Genomic DNA, 27,141 nt, shown 5'->3' on the forward strand with positions numbered 1-27,141 from the left:
GACAACCCAAATGCTTTCAGAGTGATAAGCAAGCTTAGAACGTCTCACTGTTAAAGTATGGAGAAACACAAAATTTGCAATCTTTTAATTGACATCTTGGTCTCCAAGAAAATTGGCTTTCAGTCAAGCGGCAATAACTTTGACATTTCTTATCGGATGTGGTTGGAAGGAGAGCTGGTGACAGTACCAATACACTTACAGTTGTCACACGGTGTAGCTGAAGCGCGTTTACCATCTTCCTTCCAATTGTAACCTCAATCTTCCTTTCAATTGTACCCTCAACTTGGGCAGGAACTTGGCCGAATGGTCCGACGCGCCTGACCCACATACAGACATAAAAAACCCTGGTCGGGATTCGTCCCCGAGAGTGTCCTGGGTTCGAACCCCGTGAAACAAAAATTAAAAAACATAAAAAAACACCCTCAACTTGGTCGCTCTTTATAACGTCTTAACATTGCGCAGCTGTTTCCGGCCTGTTGAATATTTTAGCTCGTTTGTGCTGCTACGATTTGCTTCACCCGGCGAACAAACTCAATAAAAAACCTCTCTAGATCAGAAAGACAATCTTTTCGCTATTGCCGACCTCACCCTCTGGTCTTGCTTTAGTAACGGCCGCTAGAGTGTTCACTAAGTAAAACTAAAAATATGAAGGTGACTGCGTTTAAAATGCATTACGGATACAGCATATGAGATTTATAGCCATCTTGACAAACAGCGTATCTATTTTACTCATATTATTTCATAATTTAATATTTGATTTCAGTAAAAATCCTAAAATCCGTCAGGTGGGGCAAGTGAGACATGTTTTGAAAAGTTTATCTGCACTAACGATCTGTCAAGCTTGGTGTCAAAAATGGCGGCAATATGTGAATTTTGAATATTCGAACTATCCAACAGCATTGTTCTGCAGATTTCAATCGCGGATTGGGATTGGCACATAAAAGGGAACGCATGTAGTGCCTGGTTGTTTTTTCAGCCATCGCTTATCAATCCACCTTAACGCACTTTGGCATGAAACGTCCAACACACTCTAAAGCACATATTTTCCATTATGAGACGCCAAAGCGTGAGGTTTCTGGGCGAATCGATTTACCTTTGCCAGTGGCCAACATCGGGCTTTCAGTGAGGATAGATCTACTGTATTTTCAGCACGTTAATGGAGAACGTCGTGTACTAAACTACGCAATGTAAAACCGGTTTAACCAAAACTGACATTTACATTCAGCTATGAGAAGACCTTAATAAGGCATTTTCCTTTTAACGGACGCTGTATTTAATTTATCAAGACTAATGGAAGCAGATTTTGCTGTTTTTTAATTGCTGTCTGTGTTTTAGGTTCTCTTGTATTATGAAATGTTATTGAAGTATGGCTGCATGCGTAATATAAACTTAAACAGTGCACCAGTGTAATATAGTGTGGTTTTTATTTATTTTACCTGATAATTTTGGTAAAGCAGTGTGAAACTGACACACAAGATCTGTGTTGCCGTGATGGGATTTTCCACGATTCTCGGCGACTGATATGGCCGCCGCAAATCCTGTACTTCGCCATGCCATTGTTAGTGGCGAGACGCAACAACAAATCGACGTCGCCTCTTCACGCCGCCGTCGCTGCGCCGCCCCTCGAGACGGCCGTGGAGAACAACAATTGCTTGGAGAAAGAAAAGAGACAGACGAAGAACGCGCACGACCCCAGCGCATCGGATTTGTCGGGAAAAAAGGAAGAACTTGTTGCTGGGCGAGCAGACCGAGCCAGCTCAAACGCCCGGGAGGCGAAAGGAGAAGCCGCGAGGCCGTCTTGGTTGGGCAAGACGTCGGTTGGCATTGTGCGTGAAGACGCTGCGTTGCCAGACACAGCTGTTAGCCTCGGCGTGAGGTCGCTGGGGAATAGAGCTTTTGAGCAGTTGGGGGCCGATGCTCTGTGTGTCTCCGTCGCGCGGAACGGTGGCGACGTGGGCAGGCATTTAGATCACCCTTGCACTGAAGCAGCTAGCACTGACGTTTTAGCCTCGGTTACAGCAGCCCCGACGTTGTCCGTCGAACGTAGTTCAAGCGTTTCTGTGCAAAACGCCAGCCGAAAGTTTTCAAGACGTGATACAGGAGAGAGAAGTAGGCAAGCACGTCTCACGCACAGAAGCATTGCGTCGCTTTCAGAGCACGTTGAAGCATCAGGGCAACCGCGCGGTGCTCAGACATCGTCAAACCTTACAACAACTAATTCGATTTCTGCCTGCAGACCGCATTCGAACGGGCTCGATTTAAAGGCCTCGGTACTGAAGGCCGACTCGTGCTTAAATGACTTGCGCAGTAGGAATAGTTTGGTAACGCGCGAGAAAAATGCGACAAGGTGTGAGGCGACTGAGGGGTCTGAGCCAAACGCAAGTCGCCTTTATCAATTAGAAACAGAAGGAATACATTTGCCCGGATATATTTGCCCCGATTCGACTGGCAAAGCTGAACGCACCAGGACAAATCGCAAACGGTCCTTAATGTCATCCCTAAGAAACAATGGACCGGATCCGAATTCTTCATTTTCTGGTAGACCAGTGGTTCGGCGCCAGGACGCATTGGGCCATGATTCTTCCAAGCCGAGAAACGACGAACCTGTTGAGTCAAAAGCCTCTAAGCCTGGCGCAAACCCTGCTGATGTAAGCAAAGGTCCAGATGCCTACGTTCCGAGCATCCACACATTTTACCCAGACTCTGTTCCAACGCCAAAGCACAAGCGTAAAAGCAAGTCAGAAGGCGGAATCAAGTCGTTTCGTGCGGGTGCAACGGAGTGGAATTCACCGCGACAAAATCGTCGAGACAAGATTTGCCGAAACCGCTTCAGTGCTGGTCACATGACACACTCGCTCGACCATGAACAGCCGTCGAAAACAGTGGCAGCCCTGCGGAATAGCGACATTCCATCGTCTTCCTCGTCCGGTGCTATAAGTTTCTTATCTGCACCGGTCGATGCACAGGGCACGAGCAACCGTCAGAATCCATTTGCTGAGATTGCGCTAAAAAGTGCAAAGCACAATGGCGTAATGTCAACCTTTCCTAAGCTAGGTCAGTCGACGCGAAGTCTAAACCGACTCGAGGACACGTTCTGTGAAACCGATCCAGAGTGCATCCCGCTCACTTTTGCGCCTGCAGACACTGCTAGGGAAAACAGCATCGTCGATTCTTGTCCCATCTCACAGAAAGCCACGCAGGAACGCCGGGCATCAAAACCCAACCAAGTCTTATCACATGTACCCACGGACACAAATCGGGAACATCGGGGCCAACAACACGAATCACAGCGTCCTCGCCCCTTAACTCGCGATTCGGTAGCAGTGTCCATACCGGATAATGACACCGTGGTGTCCGAGGCACTAACTGACCGGAAAGGCGCCAGTACTTCAAAAAGTATGAACATTGGTTACAGGTTGGGCTACCGCCGAACACTCTTCGAAAGGCGAAAACGCCTTAGCGATTACGCCCTAATTTTTGCGATGTTTGGGATTATTGTGATGGTCGTGGAGACTGAGCTGTCATCCGGGACAATTGCAGACCATGTAAGTACAGCTTTTTTGTCGGTTTAGTAGACCTTTTTCCAGAACACTAATTCCAATGCGTTATATAATTTAACTGAACAGCGTTTTGTAACCCCAGGCAGTTTTTTTACACAAATATATTGTGGAAGCTTTGATGAAGTTTCAACATTTATTATTTTGTGGTTTTAAACGTGAAATATCCGGGTATTTTATCAACAAACGGGAGCGGTGCAAAAAGTTAATTTCATATTGCCGCTCGTGAGTTTTGGACCAAAGTCGTAGCTAGATTGAATGTTTAATGCATTACTTACACCTCAGGCGTCAGAAATTGTGCCGCCGGCCCTGTCTAATTAACATCAAGGCACAAACTTTTTTTCCTTACCACCTTCGAATGTGCAACCCCCCATTTAACGATGACAGTAAATGAAAGTTCAAGCCAACACTGCAAGTTCGATTAGGGCCACCACATCTGTAAGTTCGACCTCACAGCAAGTTTAAGGCTCAATGTGACGACTCCTAGGGGAATCCACTGCATTTAAATCACCCTGTGTGCTGCCTATATCATATGCTGTTTTCCAAAGGCCAAGCCATTAAGTTTAGTCACAAGTAAAATTTGATGGACAGATTGCTTTGCTTGCTTCTTCAAGTCTTTGGTATAACACTAGAAAGCGTTAACCGAATGACCTAAAGCTGGCCGTTGACAATGTCCATGACTTATACATGTGATCTTCAGATCAATGGTTTAATAGTTAGACACAAAGTATGTAGAAATCACTAAGAGAACTGCATTTGCCTTTATTTGCAATCAGGACTCTTTCAACCATATTTTAGCTTGTTATGGCTTATTGGGTTTATAACAAGAAAGTTGTTTTGAAATATAAAAACTTTCGAATTAGATTTGGGAAAATTAAATAGTGTTTGATGGGCTTTGTGGGCAAAATATCCCAAAAAGATTAAACAATAAAACAAAAATAGTCTTACGGTTGGCAGCTGTTGACCTTTGGTTAAAACAATGTTTACAGTAAGAGTCTCATGTTTATTGGGATTTTGCTCTGAAGGCCGTTTCGTTTCGTTCTTGCTTGTTTCATTTTTCGCACAACTTTGTGATAATTAGAAATTGTAATCTATAGGTTTTAAGTCTTTTGTTATTTTGATTCGTAAACCTGAAACGCCAAATAGTCCCGTAGTTTCACATTATTTAAATTATAGAATACATATAAAACGTGCGAGTGTATAAAACTCTGGCCATGTACTTCTGGGTTATTTAATAACCGCGGCATTACATAGGACAACTTCGGGCATGATACAGGAATGCCGCAATAACACACGGTCACTCTGCAGCTTCAGGGCTGCTGCTGGCACACGTTTGCCGTACGCTCATTCTATCGATTGCCTGATGGAATCCTTGACGTCAATCCCTTAAGCAGGGCCAATTGCTTTTGTCGTTACTAAGCGGATTTGCCTTGCTGTCCATTTTGTAAGACCTTCTTACCTATTGCATGTGCGCCCACAGCCTGAAGGGACGTAATTGGGGATCAACTTTCAGCCGCAATTGTGCTTCATTATTTATTCACGACGGTTTTGTTACTGTCCTTCCGTCTACTATTGATGGGATCTTTTGCCTAGAGCTTTCTGCGCCATGTGGCAAATTTTGAAATTACAATCAGGCCCCTATATGAGACAAAAAAACGAATCCACAAATTTGATAGCAGTTTTTAAAAGTTCATGCCCAAACACAGACAAATTGTGTGTTTAAGAAATTGTGCTAAAACTTTTTTATTACAAGCAATGTTTTCCCTTGCATATTTTTTTGATTCAAACCTATTCGAAAGAATATATTTTTCTCTCCTTTTTTCTGTTTCCTATTGATTCAACCTCCATCTGGAATTGCTATAGAAACATGACTGTTTCATAAATTTTAAGGCAATCACATGCATTTGAAACGCTGTAAACCAGTGGTCTTCAACCTGTGGGTCGCGACCCTAAGTGGGGTCGCCTGAACTTTTTCTGGGGTCGCTATAAATTCAATCTATCGGCTTTTAAGTACTTTACCAAAAAAATGACACGTTTTTGTCCCAGTTCGCAACCTTTGCTCAAGTTTTGCAGTACATCGTGGTACCTCGTGTCACAATCTAATCATTGTGTTGCAATAGTATACATAAAAAAACGTTATCCAACCCATTGTTACGCGATAGAGACCCATGAAAGGCATATTGTGTCCAAAATGATACAGCGGGTATAGGGAAAAATACATAAATTAACTCATTTCTGCAAACTGGTAGAGCCGAATTTAATAAAACTTTTGCGTTCTAACATTTAAGCGTAATAATGTACACTGAAGTCTACTTGAAAATTAAGCGGGCATATTTACATGAAAATAGTTTTAATTTCGGCATTACCCCTATCGAAAAAAATGGGGTCGCGTGTAAATGCTGTTTCAATTTTCTTTTAAATTGGGGTCGCTTTCAAAAAAGGTTGAAGACCACTGCTGTAAACGATGCACGCGTGCTCTTCAAGATAATATTAAAAATATCGATTCCTCCATTACAATTGAGCATTGGCGAGGGGTAATCCCCAAAACATTGCCATCGACCTTTCTTCACAATTTTAATTAAACCCTTTGACACCAACTAAGATGAATATTTTTATACTGGGATCAGCCCTGAAGCGTCGATTTAGACCTGCGATCACGGCATACTTATCGACAATTCACAGTACGCCAGGCCTATTAAAGGCATCATACCGAATCAGCTGGTCTCCCAAGCATTCACATATGGCAAGTCCTAGGCTAGAAAAATCTAGCCTGCGGTGGGATTCGAACCCACGACAGTAGACTTTCCGGGACCCGGACTAGATTTTTCTAGCCTATGCCTTGCCATATGTGAATGCTTGGGAGACGTTGATTCGGTATAATGCCCTTGACACCAGATGCGCATTTCAGGTGTAGCTTTATGTTTGACACAACTTGATGGAATGAGATGCACTGTAATATGGCTGCATGGTAGATTGAGACAGTGTTAATCGATTTTTATTTGGCCATATTATGCTTTGATGCTTCTTATCGCGCTATTAGCCAAATGATGCGCACACTTCAAGCTGGCTGGTTATGCCTTTCGAACATGGGTATTGGGACTATTTAAAGACAAGGTCCAAATGGGAGGTTTTGAACTGGGGGTACATTTAAAATGATCTGGAAGTGTAGAGTGAAAGTTACTTTTAGGCATACACGATTAGCGTGTTAAAGAATAATTGACTTCGAAATCTAAACAATTATTGCATGATAGAAATGTGTTTGGTGACCTTTGGCTTTTTTTCCTATCTTTGTAATAGCAGTGTGTCAAAAGTTCAAAATCCATAGTACTAGATGTATTGACTAAGAAAATAACTTATCGACATTCCACAAGAAATAGGTGCGTATAAAGCTGTACAATACAGAATCATTGCCATTTGTGTTAACACTTCATGCCTGTCCCTGCAGTTCCTTCTGCTGTCCCAACCTGACGTGGCACCGCAAATATCATAGCACCGCTGGCCAATCCTTTCTGTGACACAGCAAGGTCTACTGGGACGTATATGTCAGTGCTGTAACCGAGTTGGAAAAGAGTTGTTGGCCATGCTAGTGGTATGGTTGCAAGCTAATGGAGCGGTACTGATTTGGTGATGCAGGCCACTAATTAGAATACTGTACAGCTGACAGTACATAAGGCAATAGTAGAAATGTACCACAGGCTACCATGTTTCCGTCTTAAATGTTGTATGTTAGTGGCAAATATAGTTGCTGGATAGTGAAACAACATCAACAATCGTTTGGGACGTTCTACCTCATAACCCTGTCTTAAACACAAAACATTTCGTCAGGAAACAGCAAACGTAAAACATCGAGCAAATTTGTGGATATTTATCAGTGCGCCATACTATGCCTTTTAGTAGTACATAGGAACCCATTCCCAAAAATACCACTGAAGTCCCTGACTAGAAACAAATGTTCAATTCAAGTTCCATTCAAACTCTCGGAGGAGATTAACTTACGTTTCCAATGGAGGCCTTTCCAAGCATTTGGAGGAGAAAGCTGCACGTACAGAGTTAAGCCGGGACAAGCGTATAAGGGCAATAAAACCTTCCGCACCTCGCGGGAGCTGTCTTCGTGCAGTTGTTCCCGTTTCATCACCTGAAAAGATCGATATAGTGCACGGAAAGCCGATAGCGTTGGCAACCGTTTTGCACAACCAAAAAATCAATTGGAACCCTGTATTCAAAAAATCTGACTTATGCGGTGTGCCCCGGGGATAAGCAATTTGTCCACTTTCGCGACAAAGATAGTATCCGTTTGCTGCCACTTAGAAACTAAACATGTCGGTCTGAAAAGCTGCATCGCGTATCAACATATATATATGTGTATGTATATCCATTTAGTGTTGACCATTCGAGCGCCTATTTTGTTACCTTAAGTGTCTGCCAAATAGTTTCTGATTTTTTTGTAACCGTTACTGTAATTGAATAAAGAGAATATGTCCAAACAAGGTGAACAGAATATAAAATAAACAGAGCGATCGATACATAGAAAAAACATATTTTCCAGAGCGACTATCTTTAAAGGTGACCAACCCTTTTTAAAAAAATCTAGAATTTTAAACCGTTTGATTTATTTCCGTAAATTAAAATAAATTAAACAAACTTATATAAGATTGAAATATCGAAACTCACTCCACGAACTTAAAGGTTGTTTTTGCAAACCACATGCAAAAATAAATGAATTATAAATACATCTGTGCTCAGTGGTTTTAGTGGTTAAGAAAATATAGGTCTCAAACAGCAGATGATTTATATGGAAAATCTAAAAAAAACATTTCAAAGCACAGTAATTTCAACGTTTTGTCTAAATTTAGATTGGCTACAGAACGCTTGTTTATGTTTGTTTCCGAATTTTGCAGAGGAGAAAACATTCATAATTTCTTTGCAATGGTAAAAATAGGAATGACGCACACGTTGCCCTGGATAAAACACTTATGTACTCAATTACAGTTGGTCATGTTCCTTTAAAAACTTATTTTTCTAAAATTGCATTGGTTACACAACTCTTTTTAACGTGTGTTTCCATTTTTTGCAGAAAGGAAAAATCCTAAAGTGTAATGCTGACGATCAAATAATAAAAGCATGGAAGGGTACCCTTCTTGCCGAATGTGCTTGGAAGGTAATTACATTAATATTTGAGCGTTTTTATTAATTTTTTCGCCTTATTTCTACGTCAAACCATGACATTATCATTGGTACGTTTCACACAGTGATATTGACTTTGGTTTGTTTGTAAGGCATGTAAACGGTTTTTAGAAAACTTAGACTAAAATATATTTTTCATAGGTTTTTGCAAAGTTTTGTGTTTTTCCGTTAATACCTTCACACTACGATAGACGATATTATATATTTTGATAGGTATATTATGTGTCAAGTCATTCAATCTATTGTATTCTACAGGCGACGTACTTTTCCTTATCTCTCAAGTGCCTCGTATCGTTTTCCACAGCAGTTCTTCTCGGACTTGTAATTGCCTACCACGCCCGAGAAATACAGGTAAACACGCGTTCCGTCATTCATATATCGACCGCTTTCATTCAGTTATACCTGGTTCCTTCACAACTAATGAAGTTAGTTAATCTCATTTGAGTACAATTTGCTTATTTCGTTTGTGTCGAAGTCCATCAATCACCTAAAAGGTTTCAGGAGGGTGATCGAATCAGACATATCCCTTTCTTATGCCATCTAGTTTTTGTGAGACAAAACAATCGTGCTTGCGATGTTTAAAGTATGGGCAAACTGCCAAATAACACTATGCACAGGGGACACAGCTGAAAACGAAAATGCCATTAAAATAACACAAAACATGGCCATCGTATAATTCACTTTCTAAAACAATAGATGTTGCATGGTTGTATTCGTTAGTAAGTTTATTTCGTAAGAATATTGGACGAAACAACAGTTCTTCCAAATCAGAATCAGTCAACAAATAGCGGTAAACAATATGTTTCAGTCACGTGGGCTAATCATGCTTATAATCAGTAATCGTCGACATATGATGCCTCTTATTTGCGGGAAAATCCTTCAACAAACACTAAATGAGTTTGTTTCGGGTGTTTTTTTCTTCTGAACAATGTCAATCTTGTCAATCTATTTTCGTCAATCTTGACATTAAACTCTGTCATATATTTATAATATCGTAGACCACTAACTGAAAGTAAAACAGTGCGGATGGATAAATAACCAATACAGGTTCGTCAACCGTTGTGTTTCTTGTTATCGGTATGGAGCAAACGTTCTACACTGATACAACGAGTTAAAGAAATGTTTATCACTGCAAAAAATAGGTCTTTACACTACTGTAGCAGATCAATGCAAAAAAGCAAAAACAAATCATATCAGAATAATTATATAATACTTTAGAACGGAAACATAAAAGCACAGAGCTCATCATTTTGTAATCTTGGTACCAAACACAAACGCGACTACTTTATTGGTGGGCTTGATAGGCGGCACGCGTCATCAGCATTTAACAAATTAATCCTCAACCCATTGATCATCGATTGCATGTGGTTGCTTGTGACCTCTCGACGATTCTCGTTTTGTTTTTCAAGCCCACGACTGACGTGTTAAGATTAAGGACTTTCACTGCCAAAACTTAATCAGGAGCTAAAAGGACTCGGGACACTCAATATAGTTTATATATAAAGGGCTAAACTAGAGAAATTGATTTTTATTGACGTTATACTCCTAACTATCTTGAGGTGCTTATATTGTCCTTTTCCCATTTACAATTTTGTTTAATATGAGACATTGAATCATGTTGTTTTTTGTTTTCTTTTTCTTTTCCTTTACACACTGCCATATTTTTTTGTTCAAGAAAGAGTAGTTCAACCATTTTAAATTTGATATTGGGGCCTAAAATCGTGTGCTCTTACTTTTCACTCCGGTTGACTATGGTTAACAGCGCATGTAGACCCCCGAGACGTAAAATGCTATTTTGTTACTTCACGTTACATGAACGTCAATGGCAGTGCCAACCATAAACCCACTTTGTTGTTTTAGGCTTTATTACGAGCAAACTTGGTTTGATTCAGCTCTTAGATATACAAAGTTGGTGGATCGCTTGGATTTATTGATGGATAGCTTGGTTAAGCCTTCTATAGTTACTTGTATTTTTAGATGAAACAAGCATGTTGTGCTGTTTCGAAATTGTCACAGCATAAGGTCTAGCGGGATGCTTAAATTTTTAATGCGACAATGTTGCTGGTGCAAAACCATACGAGCGAACAGAGATGCATACAGAAAGAGAAAGATGTTGTTCAAAAACTGTATTTTGGGAGAAAGGGGTCAAATTTTCTATTCGTTTTTGCGTCGACCTTACAACGAATAACGTTTCGTAAATACATTATTTATGTCAACGCTTCTTATTCTGTCCAACCGCACACTAACGATAGGCTAGAGTGCTATCTTCAAATAGAAACGTTTTGTCAAACGCGACAATTCTGGTGCTCTAATAAAATTGAAAAGTCAAAGTTTAGCGATGGAATTTTAAGTCAATGCGAAGGATCTCGCGACGCAGGATATGCTTCTTCAAATAACCGACCTTCTCTTTCAGCTAAAGCTAATCGATATGTTTATGCGTGAGCGTAGCGTGCCCATTCAGTCCCCACAGAGAAACATAATACGGGCTTGACGACTGACGCAAGTTGACGTGACTTTTGTGATCGGATCAGATTGCAGCCGTGAAATGCCAAACGCTCCCGTACGATGGTACATCGGATCCAAAATGCCGTAATTAATCAGGGCGTTTCATAGTAAACGTGAGCATTTGGCAACTGACACGTGAAATTGTAGTCCGAGGTGGCCTGTGAAGCCGAACGTGCACCCGATGCTGGTCTCCTGTGAGGATTAGCGTGCAGGGTCGAAAGCTCGTTGACATTTGGGATTCTCAAGTTTGCAACTAACCCTCGAGTGATTTTTGTGGCGACCAGTCACAGCATGCAGTAGCAACAACAACTACTTGTTGCGTTTAGCGATGGTACCAGAACGTCGCAAAGCATTACCAAATCTTGGAACTGTTTTGACATTATTAAACCAGGGTTAATTTCCACTGCCGAAACCAGTGTTTCTCAGTCACAAGTGTATGGACTCGTATAAGTCTATAGACTCATGTGAAGGTTTTCGTGAGTTCGTGAAAGGTTTTCGTGAGTTCGCGGTCACGGCACAACATGCTAAATCATTTTCAACTCCATGTTGTTTTCTATATTTTCCATGAATAGTTACTTTGAGCGTTTGAAGCAAAAAAATATCCCAAGACCTAAAAGGGTTTGGAAATGCTTACTTGACGCTCAAAGACCAATTTTACAGCAGTATCTCACTCCTATTGTGAACCATATGATGTGCTCATAAATGTTCCCGTAATTTGGGACCGAACCTAATCCAAACCCCAAAGTACAATCCCGAATCCAATTTTTTTTTCAAGAAAATGGAACTAAATTAGGTCCGAGTGTGGGATCAGGCCCTAAAAAGCCTCCTTTTTTACTTATGCCCGAACCCGACTCGAAACGCCCGGCACAATATAAATTCTAATGTGTGCAACTGTTCCGTTTTGCGAAGTTGTAAAACAAACGTTTAATCGGTGAATCACCCGTGGTCATGGATGCTGTAAGAGTTGAAGTAGTATTTTAAGGATGAGACGGGCTGCACTAAGCCACCACAATAAGCGACTAAAAGTTGTTTATTAAGTTTCAGCGGTTTCAGCTGTCAATAAAAATAGCACAATAGGCGTTTTTTTTTTGACAAAATCTATTTGCACCACTTTCGCGATACAAGAACTGACACCACAAAATGTGTTGTGTCAACTAATATATTTTTTGTTTTTTGTTTGAAGAAAGTCTCTAGAACCAGGTTACGCGAAAAAAAAACGTCTAGGAATGTCGTTAAGTTAAGTGTTTAGTCTTCAGAGTATACAGTCAGGGCAAAAACTGTATTTGTTCTGATTGCTGTTTGGTTTGCATATTGTTTTTTATTCGTCTATCCCATATAAAGCAATCTGCTTGTAATCATTCCATTGCAGTCGATAATAAGTTTTCATCAGTTAATATTTTGATCAAGCAAAATGCAAGACACCGGAATTTTGCTCCTAGTAAATAAAAAGTTTTTTTGTTTTAGCTTTTTATGATTGATAACGGAGCAGAGGATTGGAGAATCGCCATGGACTGGGAAAGAGTGATGTTTATTACTTTGGAACTTGTCACTTGCAGCATCCATCCAATCCCGGGCTTCTACACTTTTGAATGGTCAGCTCGTCAGGTAAATAGTGAAAACCTCAAAATACCTAAGATTCTCTGATTGATGTATAAAAGTCAAGTCCAGAAATAACTTAGGAAAAAGACATAGATATAGTTTGCGAATCCATCTTGCACGGCAAGCATTTAAATTGCAACTGTTTTAAGTTGTTACCCTGTAGTAATTCACTCTCCAATAGTTTTCCAAAAAATATTTTTTTTGTTTTCTGGCACCGGTTCCTTATCTATTTTCTCGAGCACCCGAGGTCCAAAGTGAATAGATTGCTCTAGAAATATATTGCGCAACACACGCTTTTGTTCACAACTAAAACATACGTTACTTCTTCCGAAAGTTTCCCACTAAAAAGAGCAGTTCAAATTTTACTAATATTCGCTGGCAGACCCCGCATATCTTTAATGCATCATTAAAATCGTTTGGTAAGACATTCACTGACTTTCTCTCCCTTACTTTGAGCATGATACTTTTTCATTCATTGAGTTTTCGACAAAATATGTTCATTTTGAGATAGATTAAAATTCCAAGAAGGGGTACGTTTTCCCCTTCCCCTATGCCCATGAAGGAGGTGATATAACAGTTTTCACACACAATAACAGGAACTTAGTGGACGGTTGAATGCTGTAAAACTGGAAATATAGTGCAACATCGGCCAATGTTGTTGATTTTCTCCTTTAGCTAAACGGACAAGTTCTTAGAACTCGTGTATTGCCATAATCGCACCAGTTGTCAGGGAGGTTTCGTTGGAATTTCATTGAAACTTCGTCCAAATTGTTAAATTGTTTTGTGTGGCATTAGAGTCCTAATCAAATTACGTTGAACCGTAAATAACAAGGTTCCATTGTTCAGAAATCACCAAAGAAACCAAAATGTTTTTGGAAGTCTGTCCAAGCGTAAGGATACTGCTTGTGAAATGTTTTTTAAACTTGAAGCTTTGTGTGGCCAAGTATACTACCTACACGGCGTAGCAAATTAACGCGAAGAGTTCTCCTCGATCGAGCAGAAACGCTTTGTTAACCACTGTAAAACAAACTTCACGTTCGAGCTAATACACGCAACGTTGAAATACACCAACCCATTAAAACGTATCCACACACCGTAAAAGCGCAAGATTACCGCAAAATATATATGCAGACTTGCTATTTACAGTTGTGCCTACAAACTTGCAGAATGATCATAAAACACTCAAAGTAATTTAGGGAAAATAGCTCAGTTTGGCTTCTCGGTACAAGATTTCTTTTGTTCCATGTTCGGCATGTTGCAATTGCTAAAGATATTTTTTGGATTAGGGAAGCCACAAAGCAGATAAAATTGCCTTGCCTCTGTTCAAACAAAAGTCGTGAAACAAAGTTGAGCCGATCGTGTGTGCATTAAAGTTTCAAAGATCCGAAAATCCCTCATCAGTAGCACACGCCGCTTGCTGTTTACGGGTCAGCGATCACAAATGGTGGCTTTGAAGCATTTCTCGTTCCTGCTCTCTATGTTTTTTGACAGTTAGTTTTAAACCATTTAACTTTGAGCCACATTGCTCATGCAGCCGTTCACAAAACATTGATTATGCAAATTCTTGTACAAAACTCACAAACAAATCTGGCAAATGGTTGCTCATGTTTATAATCAACACCACAACGAACGTAAGATCTAACCAATGTTTTCTCGTCAGTCATAATTTTTTGTCATTTTTGTTTACTTTTAAATATAATTGTAGGCATTTAGTGGAGTTACCACGACAACGACGGCTGACATAGACATCTTACTGTCCATCCCAATGTTTCTTCGTTTGTATCTAATTGGGAGAGTGATGCTCCTTCACAGTCGTCTCTTCACGGACGCATCCTCCAGAAGTATAGGAGCCCTTAACAAGATCAACTTTAATACAAGGTAGAATAAATCCTAGTGTCCACCCATTGCTTTTGTTGATGACCCCACAGCCCCACCATTTACTCATTTAGTCCCTAAAATGAATTACACAAAGCCTTAATTCAACGAAATTCGTACTGTATTTTTTTGCAATGTGTCGTGCATTTCATTTGTAGTGCTTAAACCATTTGGTCATGCTATATCTCATGGAGCATTAAAATCCGTAAGTTTCTTGAACGATCTCCAAATTTGATACATTATCTTCACTTCGTGATATGCCGTTGTGGTGCGTACGCGCCTTAATACGAGTCAAAGTATTGAACTCTTACTGCATTTTAAGTTTATCAACTGTTTGATTCTAAGTAGCCTGCCACATTTACAAGTCTGCCACATTGTTTGTTTGTTTTTTACTTATAATCATTACAGAAGTTAATAGAAGCTTTTGTTTAATGACTTGCATTTCACAGGTTCGTTATGAAAACGCTGATGACTATCTGTCCCGGGACTGTCTTGCTTGTTTTTAGCATTTCCCTGTGGATTATCGCTGCCTGGACGATCAGAGCTTGCGAAAGGTAAATTTGTTTTCTTGCAGAAATTCCTCGAACTTTACAGCAGGCCGTAGAATGAAGTGCCGCAAACATAACACAGTGGCGAAATTTCGGTGTACGTTGTTTCTTTAAGAGGCAACAGCGGTTTTTGGTTCATGTCAGAGTCATTTATAGAACATTCGCGAAATATTGCTTTTCTGCCACTTAAATCTACCACCTGAAGATTAAATCTACCACCTGAATCTACCGTCTTAAGATGGGAACTTTGAGGCTTTTGAGATAAATATCAGAAAATCAGCTTTAGATTTACTTATCAGTGCAGAATCGTTTATTTAAATAGGGGCAAGGGTACCACAGCATACAACCACTTTGAAGGAGGATATTTGAGTTGTAAATTGGAGGCGAAATTGAAACCCAACCATAAAAAAGTATTGCTTCCCTTTGCTTTGGCATTCATAAACTCAGGTGGCACTTTGTCAACAATTTAAAACGCTAGTTTCGACTGTGGTTTCAAATGAAAAGCCTATTGTTGCGTAAAGCTATTTCGCCTTTTACCCTTCAATATCCCGTGCCCGTTCCTCCTGGAGGCCCGAAAAATACCTCTGCGCGTTCAAGCACGACGCTCACGTGTTGCGTCGACTTTTACGCACGCACCAGACCGTATTTACGTGGCGCATTTTTGTTGACGCAAGGGGCTGCGGAAACCAGCGCAAAGATGTGTTATTGTACTTTTGACGTCCTGCGGTTTTGCGTCAGTCTTGCGTAAGGCGCCGTCGCCTCCATTAGCGCAACGTGTTTACAAAAATAGCATTCGTCCGCCAACAGCGGTAAACAGGAATAGCTTCGTGAAGGTTTGACGTTCTTTGTGGGTAAGTTCCCGTGACTAAGACAATTTAGTACACATACTACAGAATGCTGAGTCACTGTTTGGCCACGATAACAAGTAGTTTATTGATAAAAAGTTGTCAAGGGTATGTGGGGTCTATCTCTTCACCTTCAGTGTTATTGGATATTTGCTTTACCTACAAATGCAATTGTAATGTTCAATTGTTCTGTCGGTATTGTAATTGCAAATGATAAATAATTGCCCGAAATTGATGAAACATTTAGCAGTAAGCGTTGTTTGATATTATTTTAATTCCAACACAACCCTGTGTCTGAACAAATTGTGGATCAAACTGTTCCCCCGTTTTAGGGATTTATGGTGTAAAACCTGATTCAGGACTAAACGTCCCCACATACAGAAGACCCGCTTTACCTCCTGTAATTTTATCTTAATGCATTTACGGACGGCAAATATACCTAATAAGCGTAGTATGTAATAAAACAGAAAACTTTTGAATACGAAAACAATGCGCAGTTTTTCACTTTCAACTTCATATTTGTTTTATTTTCTCTTATTATTTTGAAACTCAATTTCGAACGCGCAACTTAAATGTAAAGTGAATTTTAATTGTGACAAATAGGTTTGCCACACACCGTTGCAAATTTGTCAAAACATCGTTGTTTTTGATCACCCACAGACTATAGCCTGGCATCTCTGAGCACGGTGTTTTCATATGAACGGCGATATAAACACTGTTCCGACGTGCCCCTTCATTTCGCGGTGCTTACGTTGGTATGTATCCATTTGCTCAAGCATGCATCCACGGTGTGACACTGAATAATTAATGGAAAGACAGAGCGCATAAGGCTGCTGCCAACTCAGTTACAATCGATTATGCGGCCCAGCAGTGTGTGCCATGCATTTTAGGTATTGCTCGTTCTGTAGCCACAAAACCATAGGGATTGGGTTGCTTCCTGTTGCTAGAAATTGCATTTTGGCTGTATAGCAAATCCATAGGATTGTGTAGACAGCTTAGAGATGTGTTCGGCCAATTTCGTACTCGCTCCGCTACACTGTCATATATTGACACGGACGTTTTGGCCACAAAAATCGTTTACAAATCGAAGTGTGATGACATTAGCACGCTTGGTCCATTATTGTCTCCATCTTCCCCACCCTATAATTGGATTCGCGACTTCAAATCGCATTGAGTGTGATTGAAATTTGCTCCCGGGATTGTGAACGAATTTGCATTTTCACTCACTTCGACCGCATTTCCCGTTTTATCCAGCCAATGTTTCCAAATAAATCGACTAGCCCACAAAGTGAAATTTTTTTTGGGCGCTTGAATCGATGTCTTAAATTGCGCGGTCAACCGCCTGACAGCAAACCGGTCACGGGGCATGCGACTAAATTTTCGACTTCATCACAGCAGTTCTTATTTGCCCAACAACACAGTACTCTCTTCATTGTGACGTCACTGCTATTGATTGTGACGTTTTGTGATTCCCGCCCCCCTCACCGTCTGCCAGTTCAAATTTGCATTTTCATTTGTCCTCCCTTGGTTATTTGATCGCATTAAATTAGGTTGTGGAATAAAGGTTGTAGACACGTGATTTTATTACTGTTGAGATTCGACTGGAGACATCATCGTTACCATGGTAGCAACGCCACGTGCCCGTTTGCTTTGAGTCGATTACTCACAGAACTCGAAATAGACACTGATCAATGGAAGGTTTAAAATTAAAATGGCTTGATTGTGTTTGCATTGGGTTTCGTACCCTTTGGTTAATCCTGATTGTTTTTAATTCTTCGGGCCAAAAGAGGCAACAGAATTGTGAAAAAAAGTTGAAAATTGGTTATATACCAATCAGTTTAGAAAATGCATCCTAAAAAAATCCTAAACACCGCAAAATATGCACCAGTTTTAGCAAAATGCACAAAATTTATGTTTTAAATTATGAACCTTTTCAAACACAAAGGCTCGAGTACAAGGTCTGCAAAGCAAAAAGTTTACATAGCCAAGAAAATACAAAGCCAAGAAATAAAAATTTAGCATATTTTCGTTAAACCCTGTACCTTTATTCCTTGTAAATCAAAAATAGATGACATTTTACAAATTTGCGACAAACTTTAAAGGTAGCACGTCTTCGCAAACAAATGACATCGATCCACCAACGCAATCTTTTCGTCCGAGCGGCAATTTTCTTTATTATCACCAGATTAGGCGATAACCCCAAGTATTGACAAATCGATTTGAAAGCTCTGTCCGAAATTCTTTTATTATCTGAAAAGCTTAGAACACGTTGAGTGGCCAAGCAGCTGCTCGTGGTCGACGCTTCTTTACGCTGCCATCGATTTTTACTCTACGTTATTTGTTTTTATCGCAAAAACCCGTGATCTCCGTAATGCTGAATGCTACATGAGTCTTAAAGTGTGATCTTTGGCCCTTTAGTCTCCAGTTGCAGTAGTTTAATTAAGTTTGTATGGATTTCAATGCGGCAAAACAATATTTGTGAAGGGGTACCGATCTGAACTGTTTTTTCGCCTAACCTTGGGTGCAATTCAATTCTCTTTGCTGCCAGTCGGTTGCAATAACACGTTGAAAGTCTTTTCAATCAGAAATCAATATTCTTGCACGCCGTAACCCCAAGCGTGAAAAACATATTTGCTTGGCAATGGACTGTTTTCCTTCATCATGACTCATCCCTAATAAAGTTAGTTGTTTTTGTATTCACCAAAAATATTTTTCGCTTTGTAGTTTATTATAATTTCAAAATGAGGCATGCGTAGGGCATTGCTCATGGGTTCTTCGGACTTTACTATTCATGACAATTTTGGTCATGTTTCGTAACAAGTGCGTTTGCGTTTACAAAGCAATGACCTGCTGAATTTACCTGCTAGCGACATCAGGTGGTTGGCTGTGTTGATACTTTTGACATTTTGAGAACACGTAGTAAAACCGCAGAAGGCAGTTTGTTTGCAGGCAAAACCTTTGCAGTGAAAGGTTTGTTCTCACAACACATGACAAATGCGCATGATATTTTGGTTTGCAAAAGTGGTCCTCACTGAGAACATCACGTACTGTATTTAACCTTTTACGAAACCTATTGCGTTTTTTATGTCCGGACTCAACACACAATCAAGTTTAGGAGATTTGTATAGGTTTAATCTGTTCTTTACTCCCTCATCAAGGCTGGGCCTTAGTTGCATGCAGTGGTGGAATTCACATATTTTGTCAGTCGTTTCTATCACAAAAGTCTTATTTTTAGCCGGTTCTGTTAAAAAAAGTCCAGTGCTAACCGGTTCCCTGATCTCATAAAATTTCGTGAGACGGTTCTATAGAACCGGTGCGAACCGCCTGAATCCCACCACTCGTTACATGACATTACAAACCTCTAACATTTACGTATTTTATTGAAATATCTTCGAATCGACTTTTAGATGCGACATTTAGCTTGACAAGGTCACGTCATGCCGTCGTCCGGCCCTTCAATTGTGATTTGATTGCTATCACTTATCGATTGGTGTCAACGGAGGAAATCTACCTCGACAGTTTTACGAGGTGTCGATGGTTTGGCTTGACAGCAAAGATTATCTTGGGGGTTACAGTCGCTCGTTGGAACCTTGACCCGTCGTTCCACCCCGTTTGCTGTTCACACCTTATTGTGGATTCGGGCTTGAAGTCGTCATGATCTATTATTGCATTCCAGATTTCAGATTTGCATTCCAGATTTTCAGATTCAGCAAAACGACGTGGTTAGAATACTGGTTGCACTAACTTAAACTTGTCTAGTTACGCTCCTTCGATTTGTTACACTTACATAGATTTGGCGTGATATTTTTTACCGACTGGTTAACTTGATATGGATTTGGCGTAATATTTTCCACCAACTAGTTACACTTTTATGAACTCGGCGTGATAGTTTTCACCGACTGGTGACACTCATATGAATGTGGCGTAATATTTGCCACCGACTGGTTAACTTGATATGGATTTGGCGTAATATTTTCCACCAACTAGTTACACTTTTATGAACTCGGCGTGATAGTTTTCACCGACTGGTGACACTCATATGAATGTGGCGTAATATTTTCCACCGTCTGGTTAACTTGATATGAATTTGGCGTAAGATTTTCCACCGACACTTATATGAATTCGGCGGTTCTTTACTTTGACATTCCACAAAGGTCATCCTCAAAACTGGTTACGTGATAGTTGTCACGTATATTTCAGTTCAAAACACTATAGACAAAACCTAAAAAATGCTTAATCAAAAACCAAACTGCCTTGTATGTATTTAATATATTCTACTGCTAAATATTTGACAATCGCTGTTGTCATCATTAGTGCAAGCATTTTCAAAAGCCGTAGGCCCATATAACACAATACATGTTTGTTTCTACTTTTGTTGAGTTCAAAATAACGCACAAAACGAGTTATGATTTGCAATGTTTATAGGACGTTATACCTGTACATTATATTGTGTGCAAAGACGTTATGCTTATTTGTGTCATAATGATAAATAAAAATTTGGCTCGATAACAATTAGTTAATTTTGTGCTGTCGTTGTGAAGAAAGCAACCAGAAATAAAGGAAACACTAAACTGTTTAACTTTACTTTTCTGCTTTGCAGGTATCATGACGCCGACAACGTGAACAGCAACTTTCTAAGTGCCATGTGGCTCATTTGCATCACCTTCCTCTCCATTGGATACGGCGACATGGTCCCAAACACGTACTGTGGCAGAAGCGTATGTCTGCTCACCGGTATCATGGTAGGTGATTCCCGTTTCGGTCTTGTGTAATATTGTTATTTTGTTGTCACTGCTTTACTCACAGCCTGCTCGAAAGTGATTAGGCTGTTTTTGTTTCACAATATAACATTCTTTGACAGCACACTTGTATATTTGCATAGTTGTATATAGTGCAGTTAAGTGTACAGCATTTTAGTTCCTTTTTATTTGCTTCACGATCACAGTTCAACATTCTTCGACAGCATACTTGTATATATGCATAATTTTTTGTAGTAAAGTGGATATCATTTTAATTCTCTTTTATTTACTTCGCAGTATACTATTTTTTTATAGCGTAGATGTGACTTTTATTCGCTTTTTACTTCTACAGGGTGCTGGGTGTACTGCGCTGGTGGTGGCGGTCGTTGCGAGAAAACTTGAATTGACTAAAGCCGAAAAACATGTTCACAACTTCATGATGGATACACAGCTTTCGAAACGCGTAAGCACAAAACAAATTAGTTTAAAATAAAGTGCCCGAGCATCGTGGTGATCACCCAATTGGTAAAAGCTGTCTTAAAATGTGTTTAAAGTTTGTTTAAATTTAACAAATACGATCCATACTCTTAAATTTCAATTTGCTTATGCACACATGTAAGTTATAAAATGCCCGGAAAAAGAATAAATTTTGTTGTGACATGTGTAGATGGTTATAAATATGGTAGATTGCATATGTGGTATTAGTTTGAACCAATATTTAACAAAAAATAATTATTAAATAGGATGAATTGGTAATGTAATAGACAGCCTTTTAATTGAGTCTATGTAACAATTTTTTAACATTGTTCAGGTAAAGAACGCAGCGGCCAATGTTTTGCGGGAAACCTGGCTTATTTACAAAAACACGAAACTGGTGGAAAAACTCGAACCAACCAAGATAAGAAAACACCAGCGCAAGTTTCTGCACGCAATTTATCAGTAAGCAAAATAAATAATAAGATGTGAATATATTAGAAAATGCTTAAAGGGGCCGGTTGTTTCAATATACCGCCTCTTGCTTGGCTGTTGTAAGAATGCGCCTGTTCTTTTTCAAAACTCTCATTGTTGTTTTGGAAATCGCATTTTAAAGTAATATTTAGGTCAAGCGACGCATGAATGTTCAAAATATTCTGTAAAGAAATTTTACCAGCTTTACGATTAGAGGCAGTTTTCTTTTCACAATAATTCCCGCATTGTTGCGACCTGATGTTTGATTATAAAACTTGCTGACGCATACACGCAGTGCGAAGTGGGTGCCAACTAAAATGTTTTCCATTAACGCAAACTCGTTACAAGGCTAACATACTTTTTCCGTGTCCGCCGAGGTACCCGCAAGTGTCTATAGCTCCTCCGCAAAGGTCAGTAGCGTAAAAACACAGCGGAGCATTGTGCTGGGTAGGGGATCGGAAAGCAGGGTCATAAATTTTTGATGAGACCTTTAACAGGACTTTGCATTCAACAATTATGTTTCTTGCCAGACTATATGCGTCCCAAGCTATAGGCTTTTCAACAGTGTAATGATATTAATAGAACCGTTTACGTACAAAGACGCAAGCGATTTGACATTTGGCCTGTCGGATTACGGCCTGTCCGACATGCTTGGGATGTCAACCTTTTCTGTGGAACACCAGAACATTTGTAAAGATTACTTGCTAACTTTAAACACGAAATGACATATTGTGTAATAGTAAATGCCAGTAAACGGTGCTCGCCATTTCGGAAATGTCACCTTTACTCACATTTAATTTGAAATGGTTTCTGTAATGGATTAGCATTTGTCTAACGACTATATTGTTACTAAAATAGTTACAAAAGTTCTTGTATATAGCCAGGGTTGCCATACTGTCCTTATTTCTAAGGTTTGTCCACATTTTGAAGGGCAATGTCTTAGAAAAATGCATGTATTGTTCTTATTTTTAAGAAATGTTCTTGTTTTCAAAATGATCCCTTATTTTGTCTTATTTTCAACAATTACAAATCCCTGCTATAAGTAAAAGTCAACTTAGACCTGAGCTGCCGTTAGGTGCACGAATTATTTTCTAACAAGTTGCTGGTACAGATTGTTCTGGCAAAAAATATGGCATGTGACATGTCATGGCTCGTATAAATGCAAATATGGAAAATTTCGTAGGAAACTCGATTTTTTCGGTTGTCCTTATTTTTTTGGGCCATGTCGATGGCAACCCTACATAGTCATAGAGTAGACGAAATGTGGGCCACACGTGGAAATATTGAATCATATATGTTTTTTGATAGATAAAGTAATAATGTTTTTAATTTTATCTGTCTGGAACTTTCAATAAATGTTGTTTGTAAGCAATAGAATATGGATTTTGCAAAGCGCCATTGCAATGAAACATTTGCCCACCCCTGATCTGTTTTTTGTTTGTTAAATAGCAAAAAATAAAAACGTTTTCTTTTTTAGGTTGCGAAGCTTTAAAATGGAGCAACGCAAGTTAAACGATCAAGCAAATACACTTATCGACTTCGCAAAGGTACGTTTTGATATTTTGCATTGAAAAACGTTATGAGGTGATATGAAATGGCTCAAGTTGTATCATTGCCATGCATTACCTTCGATGAAGTTGGCATGAATTGCTTTGCTCTTTTTTCTTTTAAACAGTGTCATGTTTCTTTTTTCTCCTGGCCCAACCAAAATCGTACATTTCTTTACATTCCTAGGTCGTGTATTGAAAATTATGATCCTAGTTGACCAGATAGGTGTTTTGTTTTGAATGTTTCAGTTTTAATGACTAGTCCAGCGCGCGAACTCCTGCTTTGTTTGCATGCGGCTTTGGGATTTGTTAATTTTCTTTTCAAAACGAATTGCATTCTTATTTTCTGTGTTTTGCATTGACGCTTTCATTCCTTACATCAGCCGCTCCCAAACCTTTTAATACTTTTTGTTGCGGTTCGATCGAGTTGGCCTACTCGTGGTTTAATCATAATCCTTTGTTCAACCATTTGTATCTCATTACAATACAAAGCCAAAAGTTAATTACTAAAACAATAATAAGTCATTGTAAAATTGTTCTTAAACAATATTAAAGGTAGTCATTGTAAATTGTCTTAAACTTGAAGGTAGTCTTGAAGGTAGTTATTGTAAATTGTCTTAAACTTGAAGGTAGTCATTATAAATTGTCTTAAACTTGAAGGTAGTCTTGAAGGTAGTCATTGTAAATTGTCTATTGAACAATCGCTTCATTCTGGTTCTTGTGATCTGAAAAAACAATATTCCTTAACCTAGGAGACATTTGCACTTTTGTTTGGAAAATCGCAACAATTTTTTAAATAGTTACACAATCTGACATCAGATAAGACTTTACAGAGGCCACAAGCTCTTACAGTCTGCTGAAATGACTTCGCAGACCACCAACTACGGTGCTGTAGACCACAGTTTGAAAACCGCTGGGTTACATTAATAGTTATTACATATCAACAACGCTTTACCCTTGTTTTTCTCTTGTCTTCAGGTAATCGGTTTAACCCGGTTACTGACTCGTGTAGCGGTCATGATATTAATGTGCACAAAGTTTATGTTTAACGTTAGCATGTTGTTTGCAATAATGTTGCACAACATGTAGGGGAAGTGTTTAACCTCTTTATAACTGGATGCAAGTGTTGGTATTTCCGTTCTCTTGCAAGTCATAAGATATTTTGAGTCATTTTGTTATTCTAGAATGTTCTGCACAAACATAAGGTGTTTGTTCATCATTACGCATACTTCCTCTTGTTTATACTGTCGTTTCCGTTTCAAGTTTAAAGTAGAACACAGCCGCTCGTACTTGAGAAGAAGCATAGCAGCTCGGTTAGAGAGCGCTATGACTTTATGAATTGCACCTTTGCCATAAAATGAATTCTATAACTTAAAGGAAAAAAGGTTTCACGCAATAGCCAATATTTTGCTCTACTATATATAGCTTATTTTCGACTTTGTCGCCGGTGAATTCTGGCTCTATTCTGGGTCTATTTTTGGTCTATTCTGGGTCTATTCTTAGACTATTTTTTGAGTCTTCTAGTTTTATCCCATGTGGATGTGTAGCTGATTTGAACGTTCGCCTTTAACGTTATTCAAGAATACAAAGAAAGAAGAGACATATGTGTGACTGTTAATCAGACAGCTGTTATTGAGATGCAAGGATCAGACTCACTAAACAATTTGCAATGAACATCATAGTTTACATTGTAGGCGCCTTTAACAAGTCGTCATCGAGGCAGCAGCGGCTACACTCGTTAACATTTACAAACGCCCAATGTCAGGTTCCAAAGGATAAGTAACAAATACTTCAGGGTGTTAATTTTTACATATAGTCAACAATCTTGCGATGAGTATGTTGCAACACTGTGTAAATAAGTTGCTCTTATGTCTGCAGATGCAAATTCGAGTATCTGATATGCTTGGCGAGATCACATCAAGACATGAAAACATGGAGGATCGAGTTCAAGACATCGCTATAAGACTTGAAAGCTTGGAAGATCGACTCTCCAAGCTGCCAGATATATTAGCCGACGTGGTTCGACGGCAGTTTGACGCCAGCTTAGGTCGTCGGGAATCTTCTCCAGAAAATGGGACTAAAAGTGATCCTTGTGACACCCCAGACGAGAAAAAACATTTGCGCCGTAGAAGAAGAAAACGGTCCAAGGACGACTCCTCCTCAAGCGGGCGTAACTCTAGCGACTCTCAGCGGCCGTGTACATCACATATTGATGACGTAAGTAATTTGGACGACGGTGATGGGGTACAGAGTGAAAGATGTGAGTCTAGAGGAAGTCCAACATAAAATAAACGTGATCATGTCATTGGGTTTTCGATGGTCAAGCTGCCATTGAGAAAGTCAGAGGATGCATTAGGTTTAGCGCTGCCAAAAAAACGTTACCGTATTTAATTGCTTTTTCGTATATTTCTTTCAAAACGCGTCTTAGTGATGCTATCTGGTTTATCTGTGCCTCTTTCTTGCTTGAGAAGACGCCACGTTGATTGAATGTGCATGAACGATAACTGCAAAGATAGCTAGAACAATTTGTTTTAATTTTTACCTGCGTTTTTCTGGATTGTTATTCTTGCTCAAGGTTTGTCAATTGTTTTTTTTTGTTACGAAACTACGAAACGTGTGTGTTATTGTTCCAAATATGCATTTGAACTTAAGGGTATATTACACTAAGTGCTAATCAGGGTCGCGAATAATGCTTATGTACCGTAACCAAGTACAATAATCTACATGACATCGTAACAAATTGAGGTACATTTTCCTTTGCTTTTGTTGATCAACTCTTAGCGTTGAATCTTAAAATATATGGTTTATTTGAAAATTCGCAATCAAGTTTCTGAAAAGGTTAAACGGTTTTAGCGCATTGTGTTTTACCGTCACTGCTTTAGCTCCTTTGTTCCTTTTGCCCTTTGCTTTGTTTCTTTTTTTGTGGAATCTGCCGTGTTTTACCGGTTATTAAAAAATTCGTTTACGTATGTTTGTATACTGTTAAATATTTGTATACTGTATACTTTTGTATGCTGCAAATATACATATATGCTCCGTTTTACGACAATAAAGTTTCAATTCTGAGCATTTTTTGTTTTCAAAAAACTCTTGATTTTATTTCTATGAACTCCAGATGTTCCCGCCATTTCTCGTTTAATATTTTATTGTTTACAGATTACAGAACATGAATCGTAGTGTTGCTGGGTTTTTTTGTTCTTGAAACTTTTTTGGCAAAGATAATCTTTAATTTAAAATGCACAGCATTGAAATGGCTGAAGGAAAAGTTAAATGTGTTGTATTTAAATCCCTGCAGTAAATTTGGCCGAAACAAATAAAACAACAAGTGACCAGTGTTTGTGCGCATGACCGGAAATATTTTGGACCAACATAATGCACTTTCAGTTACAATGTCGGATGCCAATGTCTTACAGTGCCAATGCCAATGTATTATCTCCCCAAATTTTAAATATAGCTGCAGCCATACCTGTAGGTAACTTTATCAGCCATTTTATGTTCTTCTGTTTGGTATCTAAGTTGCCTGCCAAACCAAACCAACAGAACAATGTTCAAGTTCATTTTAAATTGTAACCATAGCATTACCAGCCTTCCGAGAGGCATTTGACAAATTTGCCCCTTTAAACAAAAATAAATTAGCTAACTGGCTTACATGCTGAAAAAAGCAACACTGTTTCTTAATGTTTGTCATGATTCATAATTTCTCATTATTTTTCAAACAGCAATCAGCAAATAATCTTCAAATCAGGTAGTTTGGCAATAATATGTAATATGTTTAATGAAATGGAACTTAATTT

The 27,141-nt window shown here is 39.2% G+C and overlaps 1 protein-coding gene across 1 annotated transcript; it reads left to right on the forward strand.

Moving 5' to 3' along the window:
- Window positions 1–1,439: 1,439 nt before the first annotated feature.
- LOC145212670 (uncharacterized) lies at window positions 1,440–26,416 on the forward strand. Its single transcript, XM_080080886.1, has 11 exons — window positions 1,440–3,545; window positions 8,632–8,715; window positions 8,997–9,092; window positions 12,711–12,851; window positions 14,551–14,723; window positions 15,170–15,274; window positions 20,714–20,855; window positions 21,205–21,315; window positions 21,664–21,791; window positions 23,278–23,347; window positions 25,226–26,416. The coding sequence occupies exons 1-11, from the start codon at window positions 1,551–1,553 to the stop codon at window positions 25,631–25,633; spliced, it is 3,453 nt and encodes a 1,150-aa protein (XP_079937012.1). The 5' UTR covers window positions 1,440–1,550; the 3' UTR covers window positions 25,634–26,416.
- Window positions 26,417–27,141: the final 725 nt, after the last annotated feature.

The sequence above is a fragment of the Phallusia mammillata genome, chromosome 2 (genome assembly GCF_965637545.1).
Source record: "Phallusia mammillata chromosome 2, kaPhaMamm4.hap1.1, whole genome shotgun sequence".
NCBI classification, from domain to species: domain Eukaryota; kingdom Metazoa; phylum Chordata; class Ascidiacea; order Phlebobranchia; family Ascidiidae; genus Phallusia; species Phallusia mammillata.

Bases quoted from the DNA above. Each gene is read 5' to 3' on its own strand.
- LOC145212670 (XM_080080886.1), top strand. From the start codon at position 1,551: ATGCCATTGTTAGTGGCGAGACGCAACAACAAATCGACGTCGCCTCTT. The intron at 3,546-8,631 runs GTAAGTACAGCT...CATTTTTTGCAG, and splicing joins CCGGGACAATTGCAGACCAT to AAAGGAAAAATCCTAAAGTG. The intron at 9,093-12,710 runs GTAAACACGCGT...TTTTTGTTTTAG, and splicing joins ACCACGCCCGAGAAATACAG to CTTTTTATGATTGATAACGG.